Source organism: Peromyscus eremicus, chromosome 7 (genome assembly GCF_949786415.1).
Source record: "Peromyscus eremicus chromosome 7, PerEre_H2_v1, whole genome shotgun sequence".
Classification (NCBI taxonomy): domain Eukaryota; kingdom Metazoa; phylum Chordata; class Mammalia; order Rodentia; family Cricetidae; genus Peromyscus; species Peromyscus eremicus.
In genome coordinates, this window is record NC_081422.1 from 115,237,158 (window position 1) to 115,265,031 (window position 27,874).

Here is a 27,874-nt window from a genome sequence, read left to right on the forward strand (position 1 = left end):
AGCAAATTGACCCTTGGCCCAGATCCGTCCCACCCTCTGTTGTACCTGAAGCTTACGGGGACACACTCATGCCCACTGCTGTGCCTGTCAGTGGCTGACCAGACCTGCTGCGCACCTGAGCGTCTGCCTTCCAAAGGGCTTTGGGAAGCAGCAGACCACCGTTTCTAGCAGCCAGGTTTTGGGGTCCCAGGGCCTCAGGAAGGTCCAGTGTGCCCTCTGGAGGGGCAGGGAGTGTTAGGTGGCAGAAATGTGGATCTTCTCACAGACGAGCTCATGAAGCAGATGTTTGGACTTGCTGGGTTGCCCAGGTGAGGGCTCTAGAATGTTCCTAACTGGAGTCTGAAGAGCTGAGTTCTGATTCCAGACCCATAGGCACAGAGGAGCATTGCCTGATGATGAGCTCATCCCAGGAAACACGACCTGGCAAGCGCTCCGGCAGCTTGGGGAACACTTCCTAAAAAAGCAAGGCTGCAGTGTTCACACTAGACTTCCTGGAAATGAAAGGCTTTTCTGAAAATGGTCTAAGATGCATTAGGATAACACTAAGGTGTGTCTCAAGGGTTAAGTGCCTGTGTGTTTCTGTATTTGATCCTGTTTGGAGATGTGGAGGTGACAGAGGAGAACTTAAAGGCTGCGTCTTCCCATAGCCCTGTTTGCTCTGAGCATTTCTGACCCCTGGGCTTTCTCGTGTCAGAGCTTTCCTGTAACTCACTGAGCATCTCTCTGCGGGTTTTGTCTCTGGGCATTTCCAGCATTTCCATGGCGGGTTATTTGCCTACCTGGTAAAGGCTAAGGTCTTTTTAACAGTGGATTAGAGGCCCTGACGCCTTGGGGGTGGTTATAAAGTAGGAGTTGTGCCTTTAAGAGGTGACCAGCCTCCTGGGATCAACCCTGCTGCCCCTTCCTGGTGTCAGAATTTTTTTATTATGCATTTTTAATTTTTTAAAAATTTTATTTATTTATTTTTGTTTTGTTTTTCGAGACAGGGTTTCTCTGTGTAACAGCCCAGGCTGTTCTGGAACTCACTTTGTAGACCAGGCTGGCCTTGAACTCACAGAGATCCGCCTGCCTCTGCCTCCGAGCGGTGGGATTAAAGTCGTGCGCCACCACACCCGGCTTCTTCATTTTTTAGGTATTTGCTTACTCCTCCCACAACACATCTCCTACCCCTCCCTCCAACTAATGCCCCCTGCTGAAAAAAGTAGAAAAAAGAAAAATCCGACTGTTTATAAAGAATACATTTACATTGTATATACACACCCAGCTTGTAAATGTATGTATAATATGTACATTTAGATAGTGTGCATATGTGTGTGCTGTCTGAACAGTAAGTATATTCACAGAGTTTGCCCATGAGTTCAGCATTGGCTCCTTGCCTCTACCAAGCTCAGGATTATTCTTCGAAGCTTATTTCCTGTAAAAACCCTCCTAGTGAGGATTCACATGATATCAGGTGTACGAGAGTCTGGGCTGGTAATCATCACTACTTGATGATTAAGTTGGTCTCCTGCTGTTTGTGGTTTCAGGGTGACATTTTAATTTTGAGGTTATATAAAACATTAATGTGGTTCAAAGTCCAAAGTGTAGCAAAAGGTCCCCAGAGGTGACTTCACACCCTCTCGGTTCCTCGGCCCCGACGCCACTCAGTTGTTAGTTCTTTGTTGCTTACATGTTAGCGGTTTTATTTTTCTTGCACAGAGGACAGAGGACTTGCAGGAGTCAGTTCTCTCCTTCCACCATGTGGCTCCCGGGGATCAAACTCAGGTCCTCAGGCTTGGCAGCAAGCACCTTTGCATGCTGAACCCTCTCTCTGGCCCCAGCAGCCATCTTTTCATACCTTCATTATGAACATAGCAACAGCTCCCAGGGACTTTTGCATAATCAGTTGAAATGATCAGAGGGAAAAATAGGACAAAGTCCCCAGCAAGTGATTTTTAGATTGATTTATTTTATGTGTGGGAATGTTTTGGCTGCTGTATGTGGGTATACCATAGTGTACAGTACCCACAGAGGCCAGAAGAGGGCCTCAGATCTCCTGGAACTGGAATTACAGGTGTATATGAATTGCCCTGTGGGTGCTGGGAATCGAACCTGGGCCCTCTGCTAGAGCAGTAAGTGCTCTTAACCTCTGGGCCATCTCTTCAGCCCTTAAACAGGTTCTTCGAAAAGGATCTTCAGTGGTTTTTCAGTATTGTGCTCTTTTAATCTATGACATAGCGAATAGTATGGTCTGAGGTTAAGAATATTTTATTTTATCATATCTCATTCTGCTTCTGAGGGTCTTGCTTGGCAGTAATGTGTGGAATTTTATTTTCTTTCCTATCTTCTACCTGGCTATTATTTATGAATGCAAGGATGCGGGTTTAGGGACTTGCAGTAGCGGGGTCTTTGCCACAGATCTAGCTGTCTAGTTCTCTTTCCGCGACTCCAGGCCTGCGATTGTGTCTGTGGGCAGTTACTTTTGCTTCTTCTCCTTCTTTGCTTTTTATTTGTTTAGTTTTTAGTTTTTGAGACATGGTCTCATGTGGCCCAGGTGCTCACTCTTTAGCTGAGGATGACTTTGAACTCCTGATCTTCCTGCCCCCACCTCCCTAGAGCTGGTGTGAGCCACTGAGTGCAGTTTTTCCAGTGCTGGGCATGTTCTCTGTGCGGTCCCCGCAGTTTTCACCTCTTCCCTGTGTGCAGCTGCTTCTTTCAGTGGGAAGGGCCGGCTGGGGACAGAGGCTGAGCCCGAGCGCGCTGTTCCTCCTTAGCTCCTGGAAGCTCTGGCCATGGCCTCTGCTTCCTGGGTGTTTCTGTGCAGAGGCTCTGGGCTTCTGCTGAGCATTCCCTGGTGTCCACCACTTCGGAGTCGTCCCAAGGTCTGCTTTAGATTATTTGCGGAAAGGGGCTTTAAACCCTAAGCCGCTGGCTCACATTCCTCCCAGACACCTTTGATGGGAGTCCTCGAGAACCTTCCTCCTTTGCCATCAGATTGGATCAAGTCCAGAATCCGTTCCTTTGGTTCTTGGAAGATCCGCTGGCTCCCCTGGGGTCCATTTAGAGCCAATAGATCAGGAGGATGACTCCCCCTCCCCGCAGGGTACCCATGCAGGAAGCACTCACAGGGAATCTTTGGGCGGTGCTTTGCCTATAAAATCAGTGAGGTAAGGGGTCTGTGTGCTGAATGGTGAGGCATATTTTACTGGAAGTATATGCTCTCTGTGGGTAGGTGGTGTAGCCACACTGGGTTGCTCCCTCTCACCGTATCCGACACTGAAGTCATAACGGAGGACAACTTGTGTTTCCATGGCTGCGAAGTCTGTTTTGGAAAACACCAGGCTGGGATTTCACTGTAGTTTGGGCACGTTGAGGACCAACATGCAAATGGAATATGAGTTTTAAAACAAACTCACGGTCCTTTTGGGTACCTGTGTGGGAAGCCCTCCCTCCCTCCCCTGTTTTCAAGCCCTAAATTGTGTGGATTCATGTCAGGAGTTGACTGATGGCTCTTGCCTGATGTCATTCAAGCCTGTCACTCAGAAAGCCCCTCAGACATTTCCTGCTGTGACCGATGACATAGTGACAGTGTGTGCACCATTGATTGCTGGGATTATAATTGACCTGTCACACCGTGGTAAGGACGGGGAGGCTGGGTGGCTTTTCTTCGGTAGGGGCAGGCATAAAGGGTGAATCACTGAATGCCCAGCACATTGAGTTTTACTGTGTTCCAGGCACGGAGGGCCCAATGGTGACCTAAACAGGCAGAAGTGAGTCTTTTAAAACCCACTCTTAGCCATCTAGTGTCAAGCTCTGAAGTCTGTGTATTCCCTGATTGTAGGAAAATACCTTTGAAATACCATGATCTGTTTTTCCCTCAGGCTAGCCTCTCCTTTGTGGGGGTAACCACAGAGCTGTCATTTATGGAACACCTACTGTATACTTACCTCATTTATTCCTTGTAGCATCCCCTACTGTTTTGTACCATTATTGCCCTTCACTCTTTTGGGAGGAGCAAAGGTTGCAGGGTTCCTAGGTTTTCCTGGGGGCGTCATAGTGCTCAGTAGTGAGTGGAGGCGCCTTGGGAAATGCATGTGTGGTCTTGTGCGTGTGGTGAGGAGCCTTGCTCACATCCAGGCTGTTGGAAAGGTGTGGGTGGGGTAGATGTGTAAGGTGACTCAGCCATGAGAGGTGAGGGCCAGATTGTGGTGTTGGAAGCTGACCAAGGACCTAATAAGGAGGGGTCACAGAGGGCTGCTGGGTGGGGCTCTGTGGGTGGGGATGGTGGGGATGCAATTCTGCTGGCAGATACATGAGCTGTGCGTTCTAGATCTTACTTATTAAAAGTTCTTTGAGAATGTCATACAACCTCTGTGATCTTATTCACCCCTCCCCCACCTCTTCCCAGATCCATCGCCCCTTCCTAGCCCACCCCACCAACTTTGTGTTCTTTTTAAACCTTCAAGATTACTTTCTCCTGCCCAACCAACTGAGACGTGTGGTCTCCACTGCATGCACCAGGGGCTACGCAAGAGAGAACTGTCTCTCCTCCTCCCAGCAGCTAACAGTTGCCAACAGCTCCATGGCTAGGGGTGGGATTCTGTGCCCAGCTCCCCTCTCCATGCTGGGGTGTTGTCTGGCTTGACGTGCACACGTTTTGTGCATGCTGTTGCAGCTGCTGTGAGTTCATGCACACCTGCCTGCTGTAACCAGGTATTCACTTGCAGTCATCACTGCCTTTGACCATTGCACTCTTCCAGCCCCTCTGCTGCAGTGATCCCTGAACCTCAGGGGAGGGGGCGTGCACTATGTGTGTTCTCTTTGGGCTGAGCACACCGAGATCTCTTATTCTCTGGGTAGCTGTGTCTCGCCAGGTTAACCACTGTCTGCTGCAAACAGAAGCTTCTCGGATGAGGTTGAGAGCCACACTGATGTGACAGGTCCCCGTGGAGAAGCTTGTCATCTCCTTCTAACTTAGACACGGGGTGTCCTGTGCTGGGGCGTCCGTCCTGTGCTGGGGCGTCCGTCCTGTGCTGGGGCATCCGTCCTGTGCTGGGGCGTCCGCCCTGTGCTGGGGCATCTGTCCTGTGCTGGAGCGTCCGTCCGTCCGTCCTGTGCTGGGGCATCTGCCCTGTGCTGGGGCGTCTGTCCTGTGCTGGAGCGTCCGTCCGTCCTGTGCTGGGGCGCCGTGAGCTGCGTTTTCATACCCAGCCATGTTCAGCATCTTTGCTTGATGACCTAAGTGGCACATGGATGAGAGGGACAAGTTGAGTCATGCACTGTGCCTTCTTTCATTGAAATCTGCAGCAGATACTGTGTTTTTCTGTTTTAAATGCGCATACAGGCCAAGAGAAAGTTAGGTCTTGGCACAGGGTTCTGTCTTTCTTAGAAAACAACTAGCTGTGGAATTACTTTTCAAATCTGTGAGATTTATTTATTTTATGTATGTGAGTGTTTTGTTTACATGTATGTCTGCGTATCATGTGTGCATCTGGTGACCTTGGAGACCAGAGTGGGACATCAGACCCCCTGGGACTGGAGTTAGAGATGGTTGTGGGCCACCATGTGGGTGCTGGGAATGGAACTTGGGTCCTCTGGAAGAGCAGTCAGTGCTCTCAACTGATGAGCCACCAGGTTTGGCAGCCTGCATCTGTACTGGCTGAGCCCTCTTGCCAGCCTATATATTTTTCTACCACTGAATTTGCCTTAACAAAGTTTTATATTGTGTACTAAAGTGGTAACTCCACAGGAGTCTGTTTAAGAAGTATTAGGGAAATTTATTAAGGTAAATTGAGGAAATACACTCATTAATACAGAACAGAGTAGACAGCTGAAGTTGCCCTCCGATCTGACTGGGAGCGAATTCCCCTTGAAGGCAGGAGCAGGGAGAAGGGGCATGTGACCCTTCTCCCTCTCCTTTTTTTTTTTTTTTGGTTTTTCGAGACAGGGTTTCTCTGTGTAGCTTTGCGCCTTTTCCTGGAACTCACTTGGTAGCCCGGGCTGGCCTCGAACTCACAGAGATCCACCTGGCTCTGCCTCCCGAGTGCTGGGATTAAAGGCGTGCGCCACCACCGCCCGGCCTCCCTCTCCTTTTAAGAGGTCACTACAAGCGCCTCCTCCGGGCCCTTTAGCCCAAGGTCATGGGCCGAGCAAATACCACTACAGTGTACTTTTAACTTTTTTTTTTGGTGTGACAAGATCATAATTCCTTTGAATGCACTTGTCTTGAGTCACTGTACGAACTTGAGAAAGCTGTTTTCAATGCATGGCTGTTCTTTTTGTTGTCCCAGCATGTTCTAAAAAATTCAAATCTGTACATAGTAAGCAGGGGATGGGGAACTTTGTCAATGTGTACGTGAGTTTGCGTGTGCGTGTGCGTGTGCGTGTGTGTGTGTGTGTGTGTGTGTGTATAGTACTCATATGGAACACTCAGGACAACTTGGAAGAATCTGTTCTATCCTTCCACTGTGTAGGTTCAAGAGACTAAACTCGGGTCTTCGCTTCCCAGCAAGCCCCAGCTGAGCCCTTCTGCCATCTAGTTTCTTAGGACTGTGGGCAAATGACTTCCGGTCTGTTCCCCAGCAGTCACTGGGAAAAGAATGGGCATGCCATCCTCCAGCTGCTATGATTTTAGGGTTGGCAGTGCCCCCACCTGGCAGAACCCAGTCATGACATGATGCATGCTCCAGTATGCCCTCTTTGTTGGTGGGCCCTCTTGAGGTTTTTTTTTTTTTTTTTTTTTTTTTTTGAGAGTTGTGAGTACATTAAAGGCTGCGTCGTAGACAGATCTTCTCCGGTCCTCTCCCCGCTTCATCTCATGTCCCTGTGGAGTTCCTGTAATCCTTTCGTCCTGGGATTTGAGGCTCAGCAGCCATTGTTCCTGGTTGGGTGAGGTTGATGACTAATTCAGGCCTGTACTAGGAGGGCAGGTGTGACCCCTCCCCAGATGCCAACCTTTCATAGATCTTGACCTGCATCCTCTCCGGGGATTCTCTGTCCATTCCAAGCAATGATACCTACAAGGTGGGTTGCAGTACTCCCCGCCGATGTCCTTGGGCCCTTCTCAGGCAAAACTTTTCAAGGCAAGAGCTTTCCAGTCTGGTGTCTCAGGTCATCACTCCCGCCATCTTCCTCCCAGCTCTGGCCAGCCTTGGAGATTCCTCCTCTGATCCTGGGATGTGAAGGGTTTAGGTTGTGGCTTTCTGTGCCTGGCTTGCAGTAGGCCCTGACACATTATCACGGTGCTGGGCCTTTTACAGCTTCCCTCCTGCTGCCTGCCAGGCTGGCCTTGTGCCCCTTGATTGGCAAGATCAGATATCCAGGGGCCACTGCTGACCCTTCAGAGCCTCCCTATTGGCGGGTGTGCAGGAGAAGCCCCTCCGCGGGGCCCTCGGGGTTGTCCCGCTGCCTGTGCCAGCCTGGGAGTGCTGCCTCTCGAAGTGAATAGCCAAGGTTTGAATCTCCTGCCCAGCTTGTAGGGGTCTGTCAGTGACGTGTCTGTCCTGGGCCAGGTGAGCTTGCCTTACTCTGTGCTGGAAGGCTTGTGAAGGTTCCACTGCAGAAGAAAGAGGAGAGGCAGGCTGCCCCAGGCCCTGGGGCTGGACGGCCTCCTGCAGGAGAGGGAGCTATTTATGGTGCTTTAAAAAATCTGCTGCTGCAGCTAAAAGAGAGATGGGGCTGTTACGTAAGGCTGAGCTGTTCTGGGTCTGTTCTCATTTTCTCCCTTATTCTAGGAGACAGACACAAAGCTGGGCTTCTCTGTCCTCTCAGCGGCAACAGAATTATTTTTGGACATGGGGGTTTGGTCACGTGACAGCAGCTCTCATTCATGAAACCTTGATGGATCAATGGAGCTGTCCGTCTGTACTTAGCAGGCCTGCGTCTGTGCATGTTGAGGAAATTGCTTCTGTGCTCCAGGAGGGTTAGAAAGGAGAGCTGGGGCCGGGGGTCAAACCAGGCCACAGTCATTTCCTTCATTGTGCTTGAGTTATGGGAACTTTTCGTTAAGTGATGCTGACTGCTTTATTATCAGGGGCCGTAGACTCTCCAGAGCTAGAGGAAGGCAAGGCTTTCAATGGCACTGAGGGTGGGGGAGGTGACTCAGCAAAGTGCACGCCATGCAGACATGAGTTGGATCACCAGAAACCATGTGGAAATGCTGGCTGTGGTGCCATGGGATACAATCCCAACCCTCGGAGGAGGAGACAGGGAGGTCCCAGGGCTGGGGGCTGGCCTAGTGGATGAGCCCCAGGACAGTGAATGAGATACATGTCAAGGAGGTGCCTGGTGTTTCTCAGGGTGACCTCCACGTGTATGCACACATGTGTACCCACACACATACACTCAAATGCTCATGCACACACACATGCATAATTTCCAAATAATTGCAGCCAGGAGGTGGCGGCGCACACCTTTAATCCCAGTACTCTGAGGCAGAGGCAGGTGGATCTCTGTGAGTTTGAGGCCAGCCTGGTCTACAGAGCAAGGTCCAAGACAGTCAGAACTACAGAGTGAAACCCTGTCTCAATAAAAAATAAAGGAAATACATAGCAGCAATAGCTGCACTGAGGTTAATAACTGGGAAGGCCGGTAGGTCAAGTGCTCACTGGCTGTCCTAAGGCCCCGAGTCAGGTCCCCAGAGCTCATGTGAGAGCCAGCCCTGGTGGCAGGTACCTGTAGTGCCAGTGCAGGGGTGTGCAGACAGTTGGATCCCTGCAGGCCGGCCAGTCTGGCAGCAATGGCAAGCTCCAGGTACAGCGAGAGACACACACACACAAAATAGCCCGGTGTGGTGGTGCAGGCCTATCCTCTCAGCACTTGGGAGGCTGAGGCAGGGGGATTATGAATTCCAGGCCAGCCTGAGCTATGGATTAAGACTGTATCTCAAAGAACCAAAAAGTGACATTGATTTCATGTGTGTACATCTGTGGGGGAGGGGAGCAGGCACTCAAGACAACTGCTATATATGGCTGTCTGTCCAAGTGCAAGGCTGTCCTGAAGTCCTCCTGGCAGAACTTGTAACGGTATTCGTTTGACCTCAGCTGTCTCACTCTGTTCTTTGGAGGGGCTCAGAGACTCTCACCACAGTCCTAAAAACCCCAAGAGCTGTCATTGAAACCGTCTGTCATCTGTTCCTGTGCCTTGGTGCCCACAGTGAGGCTTCAACCTTCTCTTCTCCTCTTGTCTCTCTTCCTCTGTCTCTCCCCTCCCTGCGTGTGTGTGTGTGTGTGTGTGTGTGTGTGTGTGTGTGTGTGTGTGTGTGGTGGGGGGATGGATGGATGGACACAACCAGTGGTAGGCAAGTCCTCCACCTACTAAGCTAGATCACCGGCTCCCTCTTTAGATAGACTTTTGCTTTGTGTGTGACACAAGCTAGACCCAGCTCATCCTCCTGTCTCAGCTTCTCAAGGCTGGGGTTACAGGCCTGCGCCATGGCACCTGCCAGCTGCTTTGGCTTTCAGAGGGAGTTGTCTGATGTGGGTTCCTCACATCTTTGTCATTTGTGGGTGGTCACAAATGCAAGGTGAACTATGAACAGACCCCTGACTTGGCCAAGTCTTTCCACACACCCTCTCATATGAGGATGCTTCTACCAAAAGCTAACTTAAAATCACCTTGTGAACAGGATGATTAGCACCCTGCCTGTAGCTGGGCTGTGGCTCAGTAGTGGGTCCTGAGTAGCGTGAGTGTCCTGTCAGTTGGTGCCTTTTGGCCATCATGCTCTTTACCCCACCTGGCTGCAAACCTGTGACTCAGCTGTGGCTTCTGTTCTGCCATTCAGTGTTGAGGTGCCAATTCCACTAGCCACTTGTCCAGCTATTTAAGGAGCCAGACTGGACTCACGGGAGTGCCAGGAAGGTCACAGAAGGTAAGAGAGTGATAACATGGGCAATTATGGGAGGCCCCAGCTCCCGAATGGCTGCCCACCAGCTGTCCACCAATTATGTGCTGGAGCCCCACCTCCCAGCTGACTGGACAGGTGTGGTCCCATGGGTCTTCATGGAGCTCCTTTGATTCTGCTCTGGCAGGAGTGTCGTTTCATAGATCCAGGGCAGAGGAAGCAGAATGGTTGGTTGTTAGGGGCCACATGGTGTGCCTGACTCTCCTTGAAGAACAGCACCACTCGGTCAGAGCAGTATCATACTTGGATCCATTCAAAGCAAGGCTCAACTTCTTGGCAGGTTATTTGGCCTCCTGAGCCCAGATTCTCCTGCAGAAGGCAGATGTTAATGCCACTTGGTAGGTCAGGAGCGTTAAACACGACCACACATTCCAGGCAGTAGCTCATCTTCCAATTCCAGGCGTGCCGGGGCTGCCTACACTTTAGAATAGTCAGCCTTGCTACCATCTGAAACAGGTGACAGCAGCAGTCGCTCTAGTGGCAAGAGGAAGGATTGCCCTGGGCGAGGAAGGAGGCAGTCCCCTAGTTAGGTGCCGCAGGGAGACACAGCCAGCGTTGCTGCTGGTGGCCTGAAGAGTCCCCTTCCTCAGGGGCCTCTGCTGAGGTAAACCAGGGCCCTGGCTCTTAGCAGAAGGGAGCTTTAGGATGAGTGAGAGTGAAGCAAGTGAGTGAGTAGAGATTTGTTTTTTTAAGTTTATTAAGTAGACGAAAGGGAGAGCATGTGTTCCAAGGGGAAACGGGAACAAGATGGATGAGATGGAAAGAGAGAGAGACCAGAGAGGTGCACTTAGGAAAAAGATTTTATAGATATAAATGATTATATATAACATACATATATATATGAGAATGACATAGGTGTGGGCTTCCCGAGAAAGCCATACCTAGGTATCTTTACAGTGGTTATGTGTGTGTGTGTGTGTGTTTGTGTGTTTGTATGTGTCTATGTGTGAATGTGTGTGTAGTGTTTAGGTGGAAGCCCTGCTGGTGCCATATACCCAAGGAGCCTGGGATGATTAAATGGAAGCCTTACCTCTCTCCCCAGACCCTGCCCCTAAGAAAGCCCTCCAAGAGTCAGCACTGCCCTGGGGCTGCTCAAGACCACGCCTACAGGCTACTTAAGACCTGGCCGCCATTCCTGCTGTGTGCTCTCCTGCTCTCTCGCCTGCCTTCCCGAGAACCACCTGGGAGGTGCTTTGCTCTGCTCAGATTAAACCTGGATTTATTAATTTGACCAGATCTGACTTATTTCATAGGTGGCGTTACTCACTCCCGGAGCATTGAAGCTTTTCATGTATGTTTATATGTATATGTTTCTGGGTGTGTTTGTGTGTGTGTTTATATTGCTCAAAGGATTCAATTTACAAAGAGATTTAAAGATGAAGCCATTTGAGAATTAAGTAAAACCTCCATGAGCTGCTTACTTCCTTCTCTTAAAGAATCTCTGGCTGTAAATGAAACTGGAAGGCAGTTTGGGGGAGCACACTGTTTAGATTTGAGGGTGACCGAGGAATGCAAGCGCAGTTAAGCTCCAGGTCACAAACAAGCCATGGCCCAAATCAGCACAGCTTGTTCTTTTGTTGTTGTTGTTGTTTTTGGTTTTTCGAGACAGGGTTTCTCTGTGTAGTTTTGGTGCCTGTCCTGGATCTCACTCTGTAGACCAGGCTGGCCTCGAGTTTATAGAGATCCACTTGGCTTGGCTTCCTGAGTGCTGGGATTAAAGGCATGTGCCACCACTGCCTGGCCTCAGCTTGTTCTTTTAAAATCCCCGTCTGAGGTGTCTTTAGGGGGACATCTGTTATTTCTGGAAATTTTGGCCTTATCCATAGGCTGTGCTGAAGTTTCCTGCCCCGGGCAGCAGGAAGGACGACCTAGATTCCCAGGGTGAGGGGCTTTCCCCCTTCCTGTGTCCCCTTTTTATCCCCTGTCTCAATTCTGCCTCATCTTCTTGGGTGAGCTGGCCCTGGTGGTGAGCAGGTCTTCGAATGCCTGCCCTCCAGCGTAGCCTGCAGACTGGCTGGCCTTCCTGGGAGCTTGTTCCTAATATAGAAACAGGTGTTGAAAACATGCTCAGTGTGGCTGGGCTGCTTCCAGTTGCCTGAAGGCATTCTCCAGGACTGCCCCCTGTTTATGCCTGCTGCTTGACAAGTAAGGTGATGCCCCCCCCACACTGTAGAAGAGACCTCTCAGACACCCAGAGCTGCAGGGGAGACTTGACCCCAGTGAAAGTTAAGAGGGTAATGCACTTAAAACCACAAAACACAGGAAATAGATGCTGGCTAGGTCTTAGGGCTTCTATTGCTGTGAAGAGACACCATGACCACAGCACCTCTTCTAAGGGAAAGTATCTATTGGAGGCTGGATTACAGTTTTAGAGTTTAGTCCATTATCATCATGGCAGCATAGTGACATGCGGGCAGACATGGTGCTGGAGAAGGAGCTGAGAGGTCTACATCTTGATCCACAGGCATCAGGAAGTCAACTGGGCCACACTGGGTGCAGCTTGAGCATATGAGACCTCAAAGCCTGCCCCCACAGAGGCACACTTCCTCCAACAAGGCCACACCTCCTGATAGTGCCACTCCCTATGGGCCAAGCATTCAAACACATGAGTCTATGGAGGCCACACCTATTCAAACCTCCACAGCCAGTCACCAGAAGAGGTTTCTCAGAGGTCAAGCTTCATGTACCATTCTGGAAAAGGCAGGGGCATTTATTCTGTTGCACCCTCAGCCCCCTGGGGTACACTCCTCCCCCTGGGGTACAGTCCTCCCCTGGGGTACAGTCCTCCTCCTGGGGTACAGTCCTCCTCCTGGGGTACAGTCCTCCTCCTGGGGTACAGTCCTCCCCTGGGGTACAGTCCTCCCCCGGTGTACAGTCCTCCCCCGGGGTACACTCCTCCCCTGGGGTACACTCCTCCCCTGGGGTACAGTCCTCCCCCTGGGGTAAAGTCCTCCCCCTGGGGTAAGTCCTCCCCTAGGGTACAGTCCTCCCCTGGGGTACAGTCCTCCCCCTGGGGTAAGTCCTCCCCTGGGGTACACTCCTCCCCCTGGGGTACACTCCTCCCCTGGGGTACACTCCTCCCCTGGGGTACAGTCCTCCCCCTGGGGTACACTCCTCCTCCTGCTGTGTACCCTTGGCCCGCCCCCACTCCCATTCTTATCTTTCTGGCACCCTTTGCTGACAAAATGGCCAGGTCGCAGAACTTCTCACTCCTGCTGACAGGGGTCCCACCTCTCCCCCACCTTCCCTGGACTCCCCAGGCTGCTGAGTCAACCACACAGCCCACACTGTGTTGTCTTCACCCCCGGGCAGACCTCTCTAAAGCCCTGCTTGTTTCCTCTCTCTGGAAGAAGGCCCTGGCTCTGTGTGTGCCAGGCTTTGCTGGGGCCAGAGCCATCAGGAGCTGCTCTTGAGCCTGTCTGAGTGAGGGGAAGATGGGATCCCGGCGCTCAGCTGAGGGCCACGAACCAGCTTCACACTGGTCCCCTCTGCTGGCTCCACGGCCTAAGAAAGTTATTGAATCTCTGAGCATTCTTTCCTTACCTCTGAGTGGGGTTGGTAACTACATCCAGCTGAGAAGAGCTGGCCACACAGGGAGGTAGTGGTGGTGGGCAGTTAGAGCTTCCGGAGGGGCCAGCACTCCGATGCCCCCTGGTAGTGACACAGTTGTATGGCTGTGTGCTGTCACAGAGCGCTGTTTGAAATGTAATTTTAGGGACATCAAGGCTCACTTCTCTTAGGCAGTCTGAGTAATTTGGAGGATGGTGACTGACTTGTGAGCTTGCTATATTCCGAGCGCAGGGTTGATGCGCCTTGGTCACAGCTGTGCCATCTGCTTCACAGTCTCAGGTGTGGCAAAGGTGCTGGGCTCAGCAATTGCTGAGATTCAGCCTGGAAGCTTAGCTCCTTCCTCTGCTGGTCTCCACAGACGGTGCCAGAGGCTTCCTGTGCGCATGTGTGAACATGTTCCATATGTGTACGTGTGGAAGCCAGAAGGTGATGTCAGATGCCAGCTAGTTGCTTTCCACCTCCACCTTTTTTTTTTTTTTTTTTGGAGACAGGTTTCTCATTGAACCTGGAACTTGACAATTCCCCCTCCCCCCCAGAAGGTTTCTCTGTAGCTTTGGAGCCTCTCTTGGAACTCACTCTGTAGACCAGGCTGGCCTCGAACTCACAGAGATCCGCCTGCCTCTGCCTCCCGAGTGCTGGGATTAAAGGCGTGCGCCACCGCCGCCGCCACCACCACCACCACCACCACCACCGCCTGGCCGAGCTTGACTGTTCTAAGTGAGGTTCCCCACCATCCCTGGGTCTCCTTAGGAATCCTCCTGCTGGGACTTCATTGAAGCCAGAAACTGGATGGGGGAATCACGTAGGTCACCGAGTGAATGAGGGAAGCTCATTAAGAACACTGGCTGCTCTTCCAGAGGACCCAGGTTTGATTCTCAGCACTCACATGGCCATTCCAGAGGATCTGATGCCTTCCTCTGGCTTCCTCAGGCACAAATGTGGTGCAGAGAGACGTGCAGCTGGAACACTTGAAAATAAATAACTCTTAAAAAATTGTGAAATGCCAGTGTGCTTTTCTGTATTTTGTTCCTTTTAGTATCTGCCTTCATGTTTTTTGGATTTTTTTTTTTTTTTTTTTTTTTTGGCTTTGTTTGTTTTTTGTTTGGTTTGGTTTTTTCTGGAACTCATCAGTGTGCCTTTTAACCTGTTTGTAGATCACTTCAAGTTAACAAAGGTTCCAAGTCTGGTGCTCAGCCTTTTTCCCACTTGTGTGAAAACATACACAGACGTGTGCCACTTGTTAGATGGTCTCTGACTACGCTCCGTGTTCCGACCCAGAGTCAGGCCACAGCTGGCCCAGGGGAAGCCACCTCCTGCTCAGGACAGCCAGGGCAGCACCTACACTAGCCTCCCCCAGAGAATTCTGTCCTAACACTGAGCATGGCTGACCAGGTGTGATGGGCCAGTTGGGGCTCACGCGTCATCCCGCAGAAGCACCTGAGTTCCAGGCTTCTCCCTCCTGCTGCTGTCTCCTCACTGTGTGTAGAAGTATCTCTTCCCAGTTTGTACTGTTTGTCCATTTAAATCCTACCTACGTGTGTGCACCTGTGTGAGTTCATGTGCACTGTGTGCGTGCAGTACCTGTGGAAGCCATGCCAGACCCCCTGGAGCTGGAGTTACAGGAGGTTGCGACCTGCCCAGCATGGGTGTTGGGAAGAGCAGTACACACTCTTAAGCTGCATATCTACCCCTTTTGAACTTTTGTGTATATGTATGCTTGTGCAGGTGTGTGTGCCACGCACAGGGGTGGAGGTTAAAGGGCAGCCTTGGATGTCCGTCTCTGCCTCCCGCCTTGCTCGTTGCTCTCTGCTCTGCACACTAGACTGCCTGGCATGTGAGCCTCTTCCCCCGACCATCTCACTGAAAATGCTGGGATTACACACACACGGACTGCTGTGCCTGACCTTTACACGAGTTCGGGGATTTGAGCTCAGGTCCTTGGAGGGCAAGCAGGCACTTGATCCCCTGAGCCATCTCTCCAGACACTAAAGTAGGTTTTGTCGACCTCATTCATCACACTCCCATTTTTGCCATGTGTGTATTTGAGCATGTATGTACACCTGTAACGTGTGGAGGTGGGTGGGGAGGTGAGGGACCCTTACTGAATAGAAGTCTAACTTCTCGGGGCCAGCACGTCCTGAGAGGTGCCCATGCAGGGTTGCTCTTGAAACAGAGAGGAACCTTGGGCAGCTGTGTCCTACGCTGGCCCTTTTCCTGTACTTGGCCTTGACCCTAGTCAGAGTCCAGCGGTAGTCTGAATTGTCGAATGAGGCTGATGTTGCTGCAGTGGACCCTGGAGACCTGGCCCGGCGTTGTCTTTCCAAGGGCCTTAACCCATTGTTCTTGGCCAGGAGCCTGTGAATGGGCCCCAGGCAGTTTTTGTTTTTTGTTTTTTTTTTAAAAAGGTCTGGACTTACCAAGTTCTCAAAGGAGTCCACTCATTTCTCACTGTAGCTTAAGGTGACCGCCAGACTTAGAGTTCTTCGTGCAGTTGTGTTTAGAAGTTTAAAGAATCATCATGTCATATGTAGCGGATGTAAGATAACCGCATCACATGGCGTCTCACAGCAGTGTGCGTCTTTCTCAGAATGTACACTCAGTGCTCTTCCCACCATGACCTGGCCTGGCCTGGCATCTCCCTTTCAGGACAGCCTCGTGCTGCTAGCTGAGGTCGGTTTGTTTGTTTAATACCGCCCACAGCTGAATTCAGGGTTGAATCCATGCTGGTCTGGACTGAGGCCTGGTTAGCTGGTGAACCATTTCTGCAGTGCTAATCACATCTGCCTTGATTTTAAAGATCTTGTCTGGATGTATTCACAGACCTCATGTAATGGTACCCTTCTCTCTGGATTGTTCTGCAGATTCCCTGTGAGCTAACCATACTGGTACACTGAACCACCCGGGGGCCATCTGCCTGACTGCCCCTGACTACGGCAGCGGGGGCTCCCCCGGATGGCAGTGGGCACCTCCCCTTGAAACCTGCCAAGCTGGACGCCACAGCCCTGCACGACGACACCTCGGCCAGCTCTGCATCCATCTCTGAGGCTTGCAGCCATGCAGTCCTAGCCTGCAGCCCGGGCATCCCTGAAGAGTACTATGTGAGCGAGGCTGTGGAAGATGCTCCCAGCTACAGAGGGTACCGGGATGCCTGCACCATCACTGGTATGCTGGCCTTTTTTTCTGCTGGGGAGGGAGAGGGGGCTTCAGTCATCACGCCTGGAAAGGGATGCAGCCCCAGGAGCGGGTCTGGGATGTATTAGCGAGTCTTTGTTGCTATAATAGAATAACTGCCGAAAGCACCTGGGGGAGGAAGGGCTTGTGCTGGCTCACAGTTTTGAGGGAGCAGTCCACAACGGTAGGGAAAGCTTAGCTCAGAACTGGTCATTTTGCGTCCGCAGTTGGTAAGGAGAGAGATGAACGCTGGCGCTCAGTCCATCACTTTCTCCTTTTTATTCAGTCCAGGGCCCCAGCCCATGGGATAACGGCCCTTGTTTAGCATTGGTTTCCCACCTGAGTTAACCCAGTGGAGAAACCCACCCCATGGCAGACACATCCAGAGCTGTCAAGGTGACGGTATGAACATCACAGGGAGGTTGCAGTTACCACAGTGCATAAGAACCTGAGGTCAAGGACCTTCCATTCAGAAGCTACTTGGCCAGAATGTCATTCTGTGGCTTGGGTTGCCATGTCCCAGAAGTGTCACAGAGACTGAGGACAGTAGCCTGGGCCCCAAACAGCACACACAACCCATCATGGGTGTTCGGTGTAGTTCAGTCCCTTACTTTTCCCTCTCAGGTTCTGTTCCTCCAGACTTGCATGTGTGTAATGGAAGCCACATGTGGTGCCATTGCTGGATACAGGAAGAACTCCACCACCGTGTGTGCCTTGGTACTCACTCATTTTCAACAGTGGTTCTCACTATGGTATTTTCCAGGGTCCCAGGAGTAGGGAGAAGTAGCCACAAGCCCACTGAGGACGTCTGTAGTGTGGGCACTTTATACTCAAGCTCTATCCCCAGGGAATCGTGAGACAGGTCTTGGCACTAGCACCAGGACACGGCTGAGTGGACGTGGTGTGGGGTGCTGTGCACACAGCAGCACGTGACACTGTCCCCTGAGAAGTCTGCCCTGGTTCTCATTTGTCTTGTTTTGCTTTTTGCTCCCCTCCCCCATTTTCAAATGATGTCCCAGGACACTTTGCTTGTGCACACTGGCTTCCAGTAGATTCTCTTTGTTCTAGGTTATCAGTTGTGTGTTAGGAGTTGCCTGGCTCCTGAGGGCATAGAGACAGCTGTGGTTTCTAGCTGTGCCCGTGTGCTTCACCCTGTCCTGGGCTGCACTCCTCTCCCTGCTCCTTCTGGTGTGGCACCAATCCCGCGCCGCGGCCCCCCCCCCCCCCCCCCCCCCCCCCCCCGTGCCCCTAATTCCTCTCTCACTCGCCAGAAACACCCCACCATGTGACAGGATCTGTCTTTCTCCTCAGTGCAGAAGCATGCTGGGAACTCCTTGGGAGAATCCCAGTGGGACCCACAGGCCCATATTCTTGTCTCCACAGGGCAGCCAGCTGGCTTACTCCAGTTGCTGTGAGAGCTAACCCTTGAGAGAGAAGGGGGGCGTGTTTAACGCCATCAAGTTTTTGGAGGTTCCTTACCTTGTCTCTAAAGGCCTCAAATAGGATTCCCCTTGGCCTCTTTGGTCCATCTCCTTCATATGTTCTCCACTCTGGGGCATGGACTTCCTTGTGGGGCCTCCTGTCGTGAGCATAGTGGCGAATGTTGTCCAGCTCTGAGCCCTGAGTTGGGAATGGTTGTCTGGGTCTCAGGCCTAAATGAGAGGAAATTGTGAATGGTGTCATTCAGGTGAGCCCTGAATGAGTCCTGAGTGGGGAAGTGGCATCTGGAAGTGCTCTGGAGTCCATGTTCTCTAATACTCAGGGAAGTAAGCTGACTGGGGAGACAGGAGCAGGAAGGACTTGGCTGCACAGTTGGTACAGGGCACATGGGAGGGCATCGAGGACCACCCACTCCGTGCTTTGGAGGAGAAAAGATGGAGATCAGGACACTCCCAACCACCAGAGCTGGGATTCTAGCGCCGACTCCACCAGTGAAATCCTGGGAACTTCAGCCTGTCCAACCAGTTTCACTTTCTCAAAGCGTGACAGCTGAGGGCAAAGAAACGGTAGAGAGAGATTCAGGAGCTTCCCGCCCGTAGGATGTGGAAACCTGAGGTCTTTTGTTGGGATGCCTGTAGCAAGTCCCAGGGGACCCCTGAGAGCCACGGTTCATGCCCATGATACCCGACAGTGGCCCCATACACAGCAGTGCCAATTCAGGCACTGGTACATTTGAGGAGCCGGGCATTCGGCCTCTGCCGTCCCTCCTGCCAAATGAAAGTCCTATCAAGTGGTCAGGGCAACAAAGACATAAAATGCAAACGCATTCTCTGGGAGACCTTGAATATGCCTGAGAGCACTTTGCAGATTCTGAGGGCTTTGCCAAGCACAGCCCCGGGACACTGCCTGGCATGGTGCCTCCACCCTCACTTCCCAGGGAGTCCCGAGAAGAACAGTGGCTTTCTGTTCTACTCTACATTTTAGGCAAAACTAGCCGCCCATCACAAAGCCTTCTCTCCCTGCTCCCCCATTCACCCCACCCTAGAGAGGTGTCGTGTTGTGGGTGCGCCTTTTCTGTTTGGGGTTACGTAACGCACTGTGCGTCCTGGGCAGTGCAGGTTCTCCGGCTCTGCCCCAACAAGCAAACTCAGAAAACTGCTGAGGAAGGGGCAGAGCTGTGGCCAGGCTTGCATGGAGGACCGCTCTTTCTCCAAGTCCCCTCTGGAGTTTGAGTCTGCCCATGGCATTGGCCTTTCAGCTCAGGCAGCCCTCCAGGGCCCAGCCTGTGCCAGGACTCTGCCACGAACTGGCTGGGACAGACTCATGTGGTAAGTGTGTTTATGGGAGCGTCCGCTATAAATTTGCTTTGTGGTGTGGCCAGAGGGAGGAAAGAGCAGAGGGACTTGGTTTCACCTTTTTCTGAGCTGTTGGTCAGTTGCTGGTGGCTTGAGGGATCACCAGGTTAAATGGTGGTCAGGTGGCGTGGAGGGGCGCCGGAAGCTACTTATTTCCACACCCCCTTTACTGAGCCAGGTGCAAGATGCCGGCCTGTTCTTTGCTGGCCGGGGTAAGGTCCGTCTCTAAAGCGCCTGTTCCCAGATCTGTGCCGAATCTGCTGCCCTTCCTCTTCCTTTTCCTCCTCCTCCACTACCTCCTTCTCTTCCTCTTTTTTTTTTTTTTTTTTTTTTTTTCCTTTTGAGTCAGGGTTTCTCTGTGTAGCCCTGGCTGTCCTGGAACTCTCTCTGTAGACCAGGCTGGCCTCAAACTCAATGGAGATCCACCTGCCTCCTGAATACCAGGATTAAAGGTGTGCACCAGCACCCTGGCTTCTTCCTCTTTTTTTCAGTCCTGAGGATCATGCATTCTAGAAAGTGCCCCACCACGGAGCTCCATCCCTAGCCCACCCTTCCATTTTTAATCATTTTTATTTTCTGACTGAGTCTCACTAACACTCTCAGGCTGACCTTGAACTCACTCTGTAGCTAGCTCAAGCAGGCCTTGAATTGACGTTACCCTGCCTCAGCCTCTGCATCTAAACAGTCTTTATCCTAGTTTCTTAGAGCCCAGGCTGGTGTCCTAGGACAGCAAGGGATTTTTTGAATGTGAAGAACAGAACTACTCAGCATTCCTCCCTCCTGCCCCCACATTCTCCTGTCTTCTCTGCCCAAAGCTGGACCCTGTGATTGTGGTCCCCACACCCTGACAGAGCTTTATGCTGGCCTGCTCTGGCTTGTTGCTTGCTGCGGGCTTTTCACTTCCTCTGAGTGGATAGACTCAAGTCTGACAGTGGGATGACCCATCTAGTTCCTGTCTGCACTCCAAACCCCACCGAGGTTCAGGGAAGTGTGACCTCTTCTTGTCCCTTACCAACAATTTCAGGTTTGTAGGTGTTTAAATCATCTTCAGCCTGATGAACTTTTAAACCTACAGCCTTGCTGATCATGCTAGTACACTCGGCCATAAATGCTCAGGACCAGCTTCTTGCTGGAGTTTCTATTAATTTCTGGGGTTTCTCAGTGAGAAATGGTTCTGCTCAAAGCCCAGAGGTGAGCATGGGCGTGTGTGAGCGGCTGTAAACCTCTGAAAACAAGCAAGAACTTCTCAGGGACAGGGGGACAGGAAGCTGCAGGCATTTGTCCTGCCTGAAGGAGCCCACGCTTGGGCTGGGAGACGGCTTAGTCAGGAGAGTGCTCACCACACGAACGAGCACGAGGGCGTGAGTTCGATCCCTAAACCCACGTGTAAAGGCCAGGTGTGTTGGTGACACTTCTCAGCACTGGGGAGGCAGAGACAGGAGCACCCCTGGGGCTTGCTGGCTGCTCGTCTTAAATGAATCCATGACCTCCAGGCCAACGAGAAGCCCTGTCTCAAAAGCCAGGATGGAGACCAATTGAGAACGGCACAGGCTGATGACTTCTGGCCATCATGGGAACATGTGCATACATGCATGTATACACATGAACTCATTAAAACAAACCAGCCAAAAATCCAGCCCTCCTACCTCGAAGCAGATGCAGGAGCTTGTCCCTTATCACTAACTTAACCCACCAAACATGGCATCTTACCTCCCTCAGACTCGCTCAAATAAAATATTGTGCCTTCCTGCACAGTTCATTGATTTAGCTTAGGTATTATTTAGTAATTCCAGAAGTTTAATTTTAATGCTTCCCTTTGAAAAATCACATCTAAGAGATACTTACTTGACCATGAATGAATGAGGAAGGAATGGACAATGGGATGTCTCTCGTGAACGCAATGAGAAGCCGCAGCCTAGAATCTGGGGGAATGCCTAGGATTTCCTGAAGTCGTAAATTTGGAACCAATACTGTCCTTTCCCTCCGTGGATCGCCTGACCTAACAGCGGTCCGGTTCTACACACTGAACAGATGACAGAGATCCTTCTGTGAGTCTTGTGCTGATTCTGGAGCACAAGCCTGATCTTTGCAAAAACAGAACACTCCTGTTCAGGGCCACTGCTTCTTGTTCTGTCCCTGGGATGATGGACAAGACACTTACTACAGGGTTTTTAATATAAAAGAGATTTTAAAAAAATTACATTTTTATATATCTGTATGTATGGGTATGAGCACATGCGTTGTCAGAGGTCAGCTGTGGGAATCAGTTCTCGTCTGCCCCTGTGTGGGTCCCAGGGACTGAACTCAGGCTGTCAGGCTTGCAGCAGACCCCTTTGTGCTCTGAGCCCTCTAGGTGACCCAAAAATCAGATTCTTGACCTGTAACTTGGGCTGTAATTCTCAAGTACTTGTTATAGTTTTATCTTCCTCCCAACTGGTGTCCTACCTGGAAACAGGCTTTTAATGTAGTCAGTGGCTCTCATTAGCATGCCATCTGTTACAACCTTCACCCACCTCAAGCCCTGTGGGGAGGCAAGCAAGCAATGAGTTATAACGGAGGAAAATTAACCTGAGATCAGGCCTGGACTTGAGCCCTGGCACCTGGTCCTTCCTACTCCGCAGGGATGTGCTGTTGGGGGCCTGTGCCTGGGGTAGAGGGAGGGGAGGTCCTGTACCATGTCACAGGAGTGAGGAGTCCAGAACAAGACCAGGCAGACACTCTGTTTCTGTGTTGGAGCCTCAGAAGACACGGGGTCGCCTTCCTATCCCAGTGACTCCTGGGCCAGCAGTGGTGCCGTGTAGCTGGTGATAGAGTCACACAGGCAGGCCAAGGTGACCAGGGGCCTTCTCAGAAGCCTGCCGCCGTCAGTCAGCCACGCCGCCGTCAGCCACGCCGCCGTCAGCCACGCCGCCGTCAGCCACGCCGCCGTCAGCCACGCCGCCGTCAGCCACGCCGCCGTCAGCCACGCCGCCGTCAGCCACGCCGCCGTCAGCCACGCCGCCGTCAGCCACGCCGCCGTCAGCCACGCCTCCGTCAGCCACGCCGCCTGACAACCTTTGAAAGTATGTCTTACATCCTCTTCACATACAGATGAGGGAACCGAAGCACAGAGAGCATAACTGAAGCCGCACAGACCCCTGGTGAAGCCAGGCTTTAATGTGGGTCGTCTGCCTCGAGCTCTGCTGTCTTTATCTGCTGTCCAAGCTTTCTGCACTGAGACCAGCGGGAAGAAAGTCAGGATACATGGTGACTCATGTGCAGCAGACGGAGCCCCAGAGCGTCCCAGGATACCTTCCCTGGTCACTGAAAGCCCCTGGGATGTTCTCTGTCCTGGATAACAAGAAGGAGGACAGTGGTTCACCAGGCTGTAGTCCCGCCTGCTTGGAGTTGGGAGCGTCTTACAGCGTTCTCTCCTGTCTTTGCAAAGACGTAGACCCACTGTTTCCACGGTAGCCAGTCCCACGTTCCGCAGCTCACCCTTGGTGCCTCACATAAACAGTGATGGAATATCAGGGAAAGAATACACCTGGGAGTGAGTTCCACCACAGCACATATGCCACCCTCCACCCGAGAGGGTCTCAACCTCGGTCACAGCCCCTTTGGCAAACCTCTGTCTCCAAAAATGTTTACATTATGATTCATAACAGTAGCAAAATTACGAAGTAGCAACAAAAACAATTTTATGGTTGGGGGTCACCACAGCATGAGGAACTGCGTTGAAGTCTCAGGATTAGGAAGGTTGGGAACCCCTGCTGGAGCCCCCTCTCCTCAGGAAACTCGGCGTACACACCTTGTTGCCTTTTCCACTCGCTGCCATCTGTGTTGGAGACCTTTCCCCATGAGCAAGCTGGCTTCACAGCCAACACTGATATCATTAGTTCCCTCCAGAGGCCTGTGGGTACTCCCAGTTTCGCAGATCCGGTCTCTAGGGCTGGGGAGACCTTGCTTCCACCCAGCCGATGTCCCTGATGTCCGAGTGGGGTTGCTTGGAGTCAGACTTGAGTTTGATGGACTTTGACAGAGATGTTGTATTTTCTCCATTGTTTGTGTTATCAGTTCTGACTGTAGCTCACACAGTGGGCTCCTTCAGTTTGGTGAGGAAATCCCTTTCTTTCTTTCCTTTCTTTCTTTCTTTCTTTCTTTCTTTCTTTCTTTCTTTCTTCCTTCCTTTCTTTCTTTCTTTCTTTCTTTCTTTCTTTCTTTCTTTCTTTCTTCCTTCCTTCCTTCCTTCCTTCCTTTCTTTCTTTCTTTCTTTCTTTCTTTCTTTCTTTCTTTCTTCCTTTCTTTCTTTCTTTCCCATTTATTTGTTGTACTGCTGAAGGGACTAAGTGAGCTCACACATAAGGTACAGAGCAGGAAGGCTTAGTGTGCAGTCAGTGCTCACTTAATGTGCTTCTCTGTTACAGCTCCATGTTTAGCCAGCTCACTCTGTCACTGCCTGTCTGTCTGCCTGCCTGCCAGTTTGTCTGTTTATCCATGGGTCTGTTGGGCATGGAGGAAAACCCCGGTGGCTGCCGCTGGGCTGTGGGGAAGCCAAGCCGAGGGCAGTAGAGGGGAGGCTGGCAGAGCTGTTTCAGACAGGACCCTGCAGCTAGACCCCCTTTGCGGGCCCCTTCCCAGTTCCTGTTCCCCATGGGAGTACTAGCCTGGATCCCAAAACCAACTGCTTTGAATTCTAAGTTGCAGATGTGGCCTTCATCAGCACACCTGTGACACTTACAGAATGTCCTTAACTCCCACCCAGTAACAGTTGTCCCCCGGCCTTAGTTCCTTTCACTTGCTGTGAGAAGTTGTCCTTCCAGCCCCCCCCCCCCCCCGCCCCCGCCAGCTCCTCTTTCAGGGCGGGACTGAGAGCAACAGCGCAGGGTGCCGATCGGGGGAGGGGTGGGGGAGAGACACGACTCCACATTGGGCGGGGCTTGGGGCGGGCTGGGGCGGGGCTTGGGGCGGGCCGGGGCGGGGCTGGACACGAGGAAGCCCGGTTTCCCCTCTGGAGTCCCCTCCCTTCCGTCTCTCCCTTCAGTTCTCTTTTGTGCAACCCTGCCTTTTTAGTGAGTGTGTAGACTGATGCTGTTTCATGTTGATTTTAAGGGTCCTGTGAGATCTTCAGTGTATGAGGAGCATTGGCTGACTGCCCTTCAGGGAGCCGTCATGCATTTTCTCCCGAGAAGCTGCCTGACCTCCTGTGGGCACGAGCTCGGACTGAAAGCTTAGGGCTCTGGGGCAGACTGGACTGTCTATAGTGGTGGCTGTGGCCCTTGCTGTCCACCCCAGGCCGGTCATCTATTACCAACCTGTTCCCCTCTCTAAAGCAGCCGTGGTGGTGGCGCCCTTGGGGTTCCCATGGCACCTGTTAAGAGCCTGGCACTGTGCTGATGTGTAGATGTGCGGGCGACACTAGTGAAGGTTTTATATTGGCCACTGTAGCTGCAGCATGGGGCCCCAGACAGCCCTTGTTTCCACCCCCCCACTTCTCCTCCTTCCCACCCTCCCCTGCCCTCCTTCCTGTTTCCCTTCATCTCCCTCTTGCTCCCTCCTCCCATCCACCTTCCCCACCTCCCTGGCCTCTCTGGGAAAATGAGGGCCAGCCGCAGCAGCCCAGGGCTCTTATTAGGCCCACTTTCAAGGAGAATCTGGGGACATGAGTTCACTGTGCTGCTCGTTGTTATTACTGTTATCACTGTCAATTTGACACAAGCTAAGAGTCATCTGGGAAGAAGGAACCTTTGTTGAGAAATGCCTGTGTCAGATTGGCCTGTGGACAAGTCTGTGGGGGCATTTTCATGATTAATGATTCGTGTGGGAGGGCCCAGCCCACTTGAGACAGTGTAACCCCTGGGCGTATGATTCTGGATTGTGTAAGAAAGCAAACTGCACAGACCCCGGCCAGAAGCCAGGAAGCAGCGCTCCTCCATGGTCTCTGCTTCAGCTCCCACCTCCAGCTTCCTGCCCTCACGTCCCTTCATGATGGACTACAACATGGACGTGTAAGGCATGTACATCCTTTCCTCCTGCAAGTCACCTTTGGTCAGAGTGTTATCACAGCAACAGGGAAGCAAATTAAAACAGGTTTCTCCAGACTCTTGGTTTTTGCCCACTGGGAGCTCTGCAAATACCCTGGTGTGAGGGCCATCATCAGGCTGGGACCCACTGTGAACTGGGGCTGAGCAGACTGTCCAGCCATTGGTCTGGATGAGGAATCCTGGGAGAAACTGTTGTGTTATTGTGTGAGGGGACCCCTGAGGGTATCCCACACATGCAAGGAAACATGCTGGGCAGATGCAGCAGTGGGCTGGGCAGATGCACAGCATGCGGGCATGATGGCTGCGGCCAGTAATTCACAGCCCAGATGCTGCATCCATGTGGAGAGTTTATTCTAATAGTGAGATGAAGAGAAAGATAGGAAAGAGAAAAAGAGAGAAGAAGAAGAGAGAGAGAGGTCAAAGGTGCACACCTTGTGGGAGGAAGGGAGGAAAGGGGGGAGGGGGGGAGGGAGAAAGAGAGAGGCAGAGTTTTAACTTAAAAAGAGGCTTTTACTTCAGGACGAATCAGAATATTAACAGAAACAGAGGTGGCATTGGAGACACACAGGGTATGGAGGTTCAGAATTCAGAACTGGTCAATGTGTGGCTAGCAGAGGCCAGATGTGATCCTGTTGCTGCTGAGGAGGCCCAGGAGCTGAGAGGCAGGGAGTCTGTGGTGTCAGGTGTGAGAGGGTGTCTGCAGCCTGGATGACTGGCTCAACTTGGTAGAAAACACCACTGAGGAGGATGAGTAGACACCAGGGAGCCTGGATCTGGATCTATAGGATGATGTGAGTCTCTAATAAGTAAGACCTTCTATAGGCCAATGAGACAGAGCCCTGGATGCTGGGGAGAGTGCAGATCTCAAGGAACTCAGGACCACACCCTGACTCTCACTCAGGGCTCAGTCCCAGCTTGACTGACCCAGGTGCCTCCACCTGGGCAGACTAAGCTCCCGAAAGAGAGGGAAGGCAGGCCTTGTGTCTAGTGCTTTTTGGAATGCTGGGGATGGATCCCAGGGCATTGTGCTCCGTGAGCGAGCCACACACCCCAGCCCAGGGTCCATGAGGACAGGTCCCTCCCACAAGCCCGAGCCTGTGGAAAGACAGCTTTGCCAAGGCTGCCCCACCTTGCAGACATCTGTTCTGGTTTGGGTTCCTTGGCTCAACACTAACAGCTGTTGGTGTATAAGAGGACGTGACCGCGCCAGGTGTGGTGGAAAGGAAGGTTTTTATTATAAACAGGAGGGAGAGCGCAGCCAGAGTCATCTGAAGAGTCCAGAACAGGGAGAGAAAGTAGTAGGCTGGACTTGGCTGGGGCTGGGGAGGAAGAGAAAGAGGGACCAAGAGAGAGGGACAAGACAGAAGAGGCCAAGAGAGGAAGACAAGCAGGAGAACTCTTGGCTTGAGTGGTTTTATAGGGACGAGAAGCTGGGGGAAGGGAGGCCCATGAGCTGGAGAAGTTTAGGGCACTGGTCAGGAAGAGAAGAGCTGAGAGGAGCCAGGATGCCAGCATGGACTCTAACAGGTATTTGCAGTGTGGAGGCCAGTGTTTGCTTTGGTATGCTAACAGGCACCACAAACAGCTGTTGTCCAGAGTTTCTTTTTAACTTGACAGTTAGGCAGGCTTTCTTTTCTCTTCGGTGTTTGTGCGCAGAGGAGACATGAGCAGAGTCAAGTATGCCTTGTATCTGGCCTGGAAGTTTTGTGTTCTCACTTCCTTCCCAGGCCTATGATTGGCAGTTAGGCTGCAGGATGGGAGGGCCCTGTGGGGCCGTGAGGATGATGCTGCAGCGCCACCTAGTGGGTCTATAAAGCACTACAGCAGCATTCTGATTACCCACACTGCATCTCCGAGAAAGGGTCTGTTGTGGGGCAGTGACCTATTTGCTCAGGACACACTGAGCCATAAAAGCATGCTTACATGGGCCGTGTCATGTGTAGTGTGGTGTTCCACAGAAAATCAGCAAAGCACAGAGGGGTGGGGAACAGAAGGAGGTTCTGTTCCAGCAGGTTGTGAGGTAACAGCCTACAATGACAGGTAAACAGGTGACCTTTCCCAGGGTCAGACTCCTCCAAGCCCTTTACTTCACTCAGCTGTGCTGGGCCAGAGAAGCTGGGAGAAATGAAGAGGGCACAGCTCCGATGGCCTTGAGCAGGGATTGGTAAACCTCAAGGGCCAGAGGGCAAACATTTCAGGTGTGCCGTACACCTGCAGCTCAGAAGCAGGACTGACAGGACTGGCTGTCAGAACCCATCCTTATGAGAACAGGTGGATTCCCGATGGGCTGTGGCTTGTAGACCTCCAGCCTAGCCTGTGAAGGGCAGATGGGTAGCTGGCATTCACGCCTTTTCTTGTGACCAAATGCCGGACAGCGGCTCCTAAGGGGGAAGTATTGGCTCTGGTTTACGGTTAGAGAGGTGCAGTCTGTTGTG

At 52.0% G+C, this 27,874-nt stretch overlaps 1 protein-coding gene and 2 long non-coding RNA genes across 6 annotated transcripts in view; all 3 read left to right on the forward strand.

Annotated features, from left to right (window-relative positions):
• The first annotated feature begins 371 nt into the window (after window positions 1–371).
• On the forward strand, window positions 372–11,111 carry LOC131915548 (uncharacterized). Its single transcript, XR_009380357.1, has 2 exons — window positions 372–547; window positions 10,923–11,111. It is a non-coding gene; the product is annotated as an uncharacterized LOC131915548 (long non-coding RNA).
• Window positions 11,112–13,608: 2,497 nt separating this feature from the next.
• Window positions 13,609–14,451, forward strand: LOC131915549 (uncharacterized). Its single transcript, XR_009380358.1, has 2 exons — window positions 13,609–13,729; window positions 14,201–14,451. It is a non-coding gene; the product is annotated as an uncharacterized LOC131915549 (long non-coding RNA).
• A 1,944-nt stretch (window positions 14,452–16,395) lies between these two features.
• Trak1 (trafficking kinesin protein 1) overlaps window positions 16,396–27,874 on the forward strand; it is a 108,988-nt gene continuing 97,509 nt past the window's right edge. For 2 of the 4 annotated variants that reach the window (XM_059268920.1, XM_059268922.1), the window contains exon 1: window positions 19,166–19,389. In XM_059268920.1, the coding sequence (XP_059124903.1) occupies window positions 19,302–19,389 (88 nt within the window). In that variant the 5' untranslated portion in view covers window positions 19,166–19,301. Of the gene's footprint in view, window positions 16,613–19,163; window positions 19,390–27,874 lie in introns of those variants that run through there. The other 2 variants (XM_059268926.1, XM_059268927.1) reach the window with 2 other exon arrangements.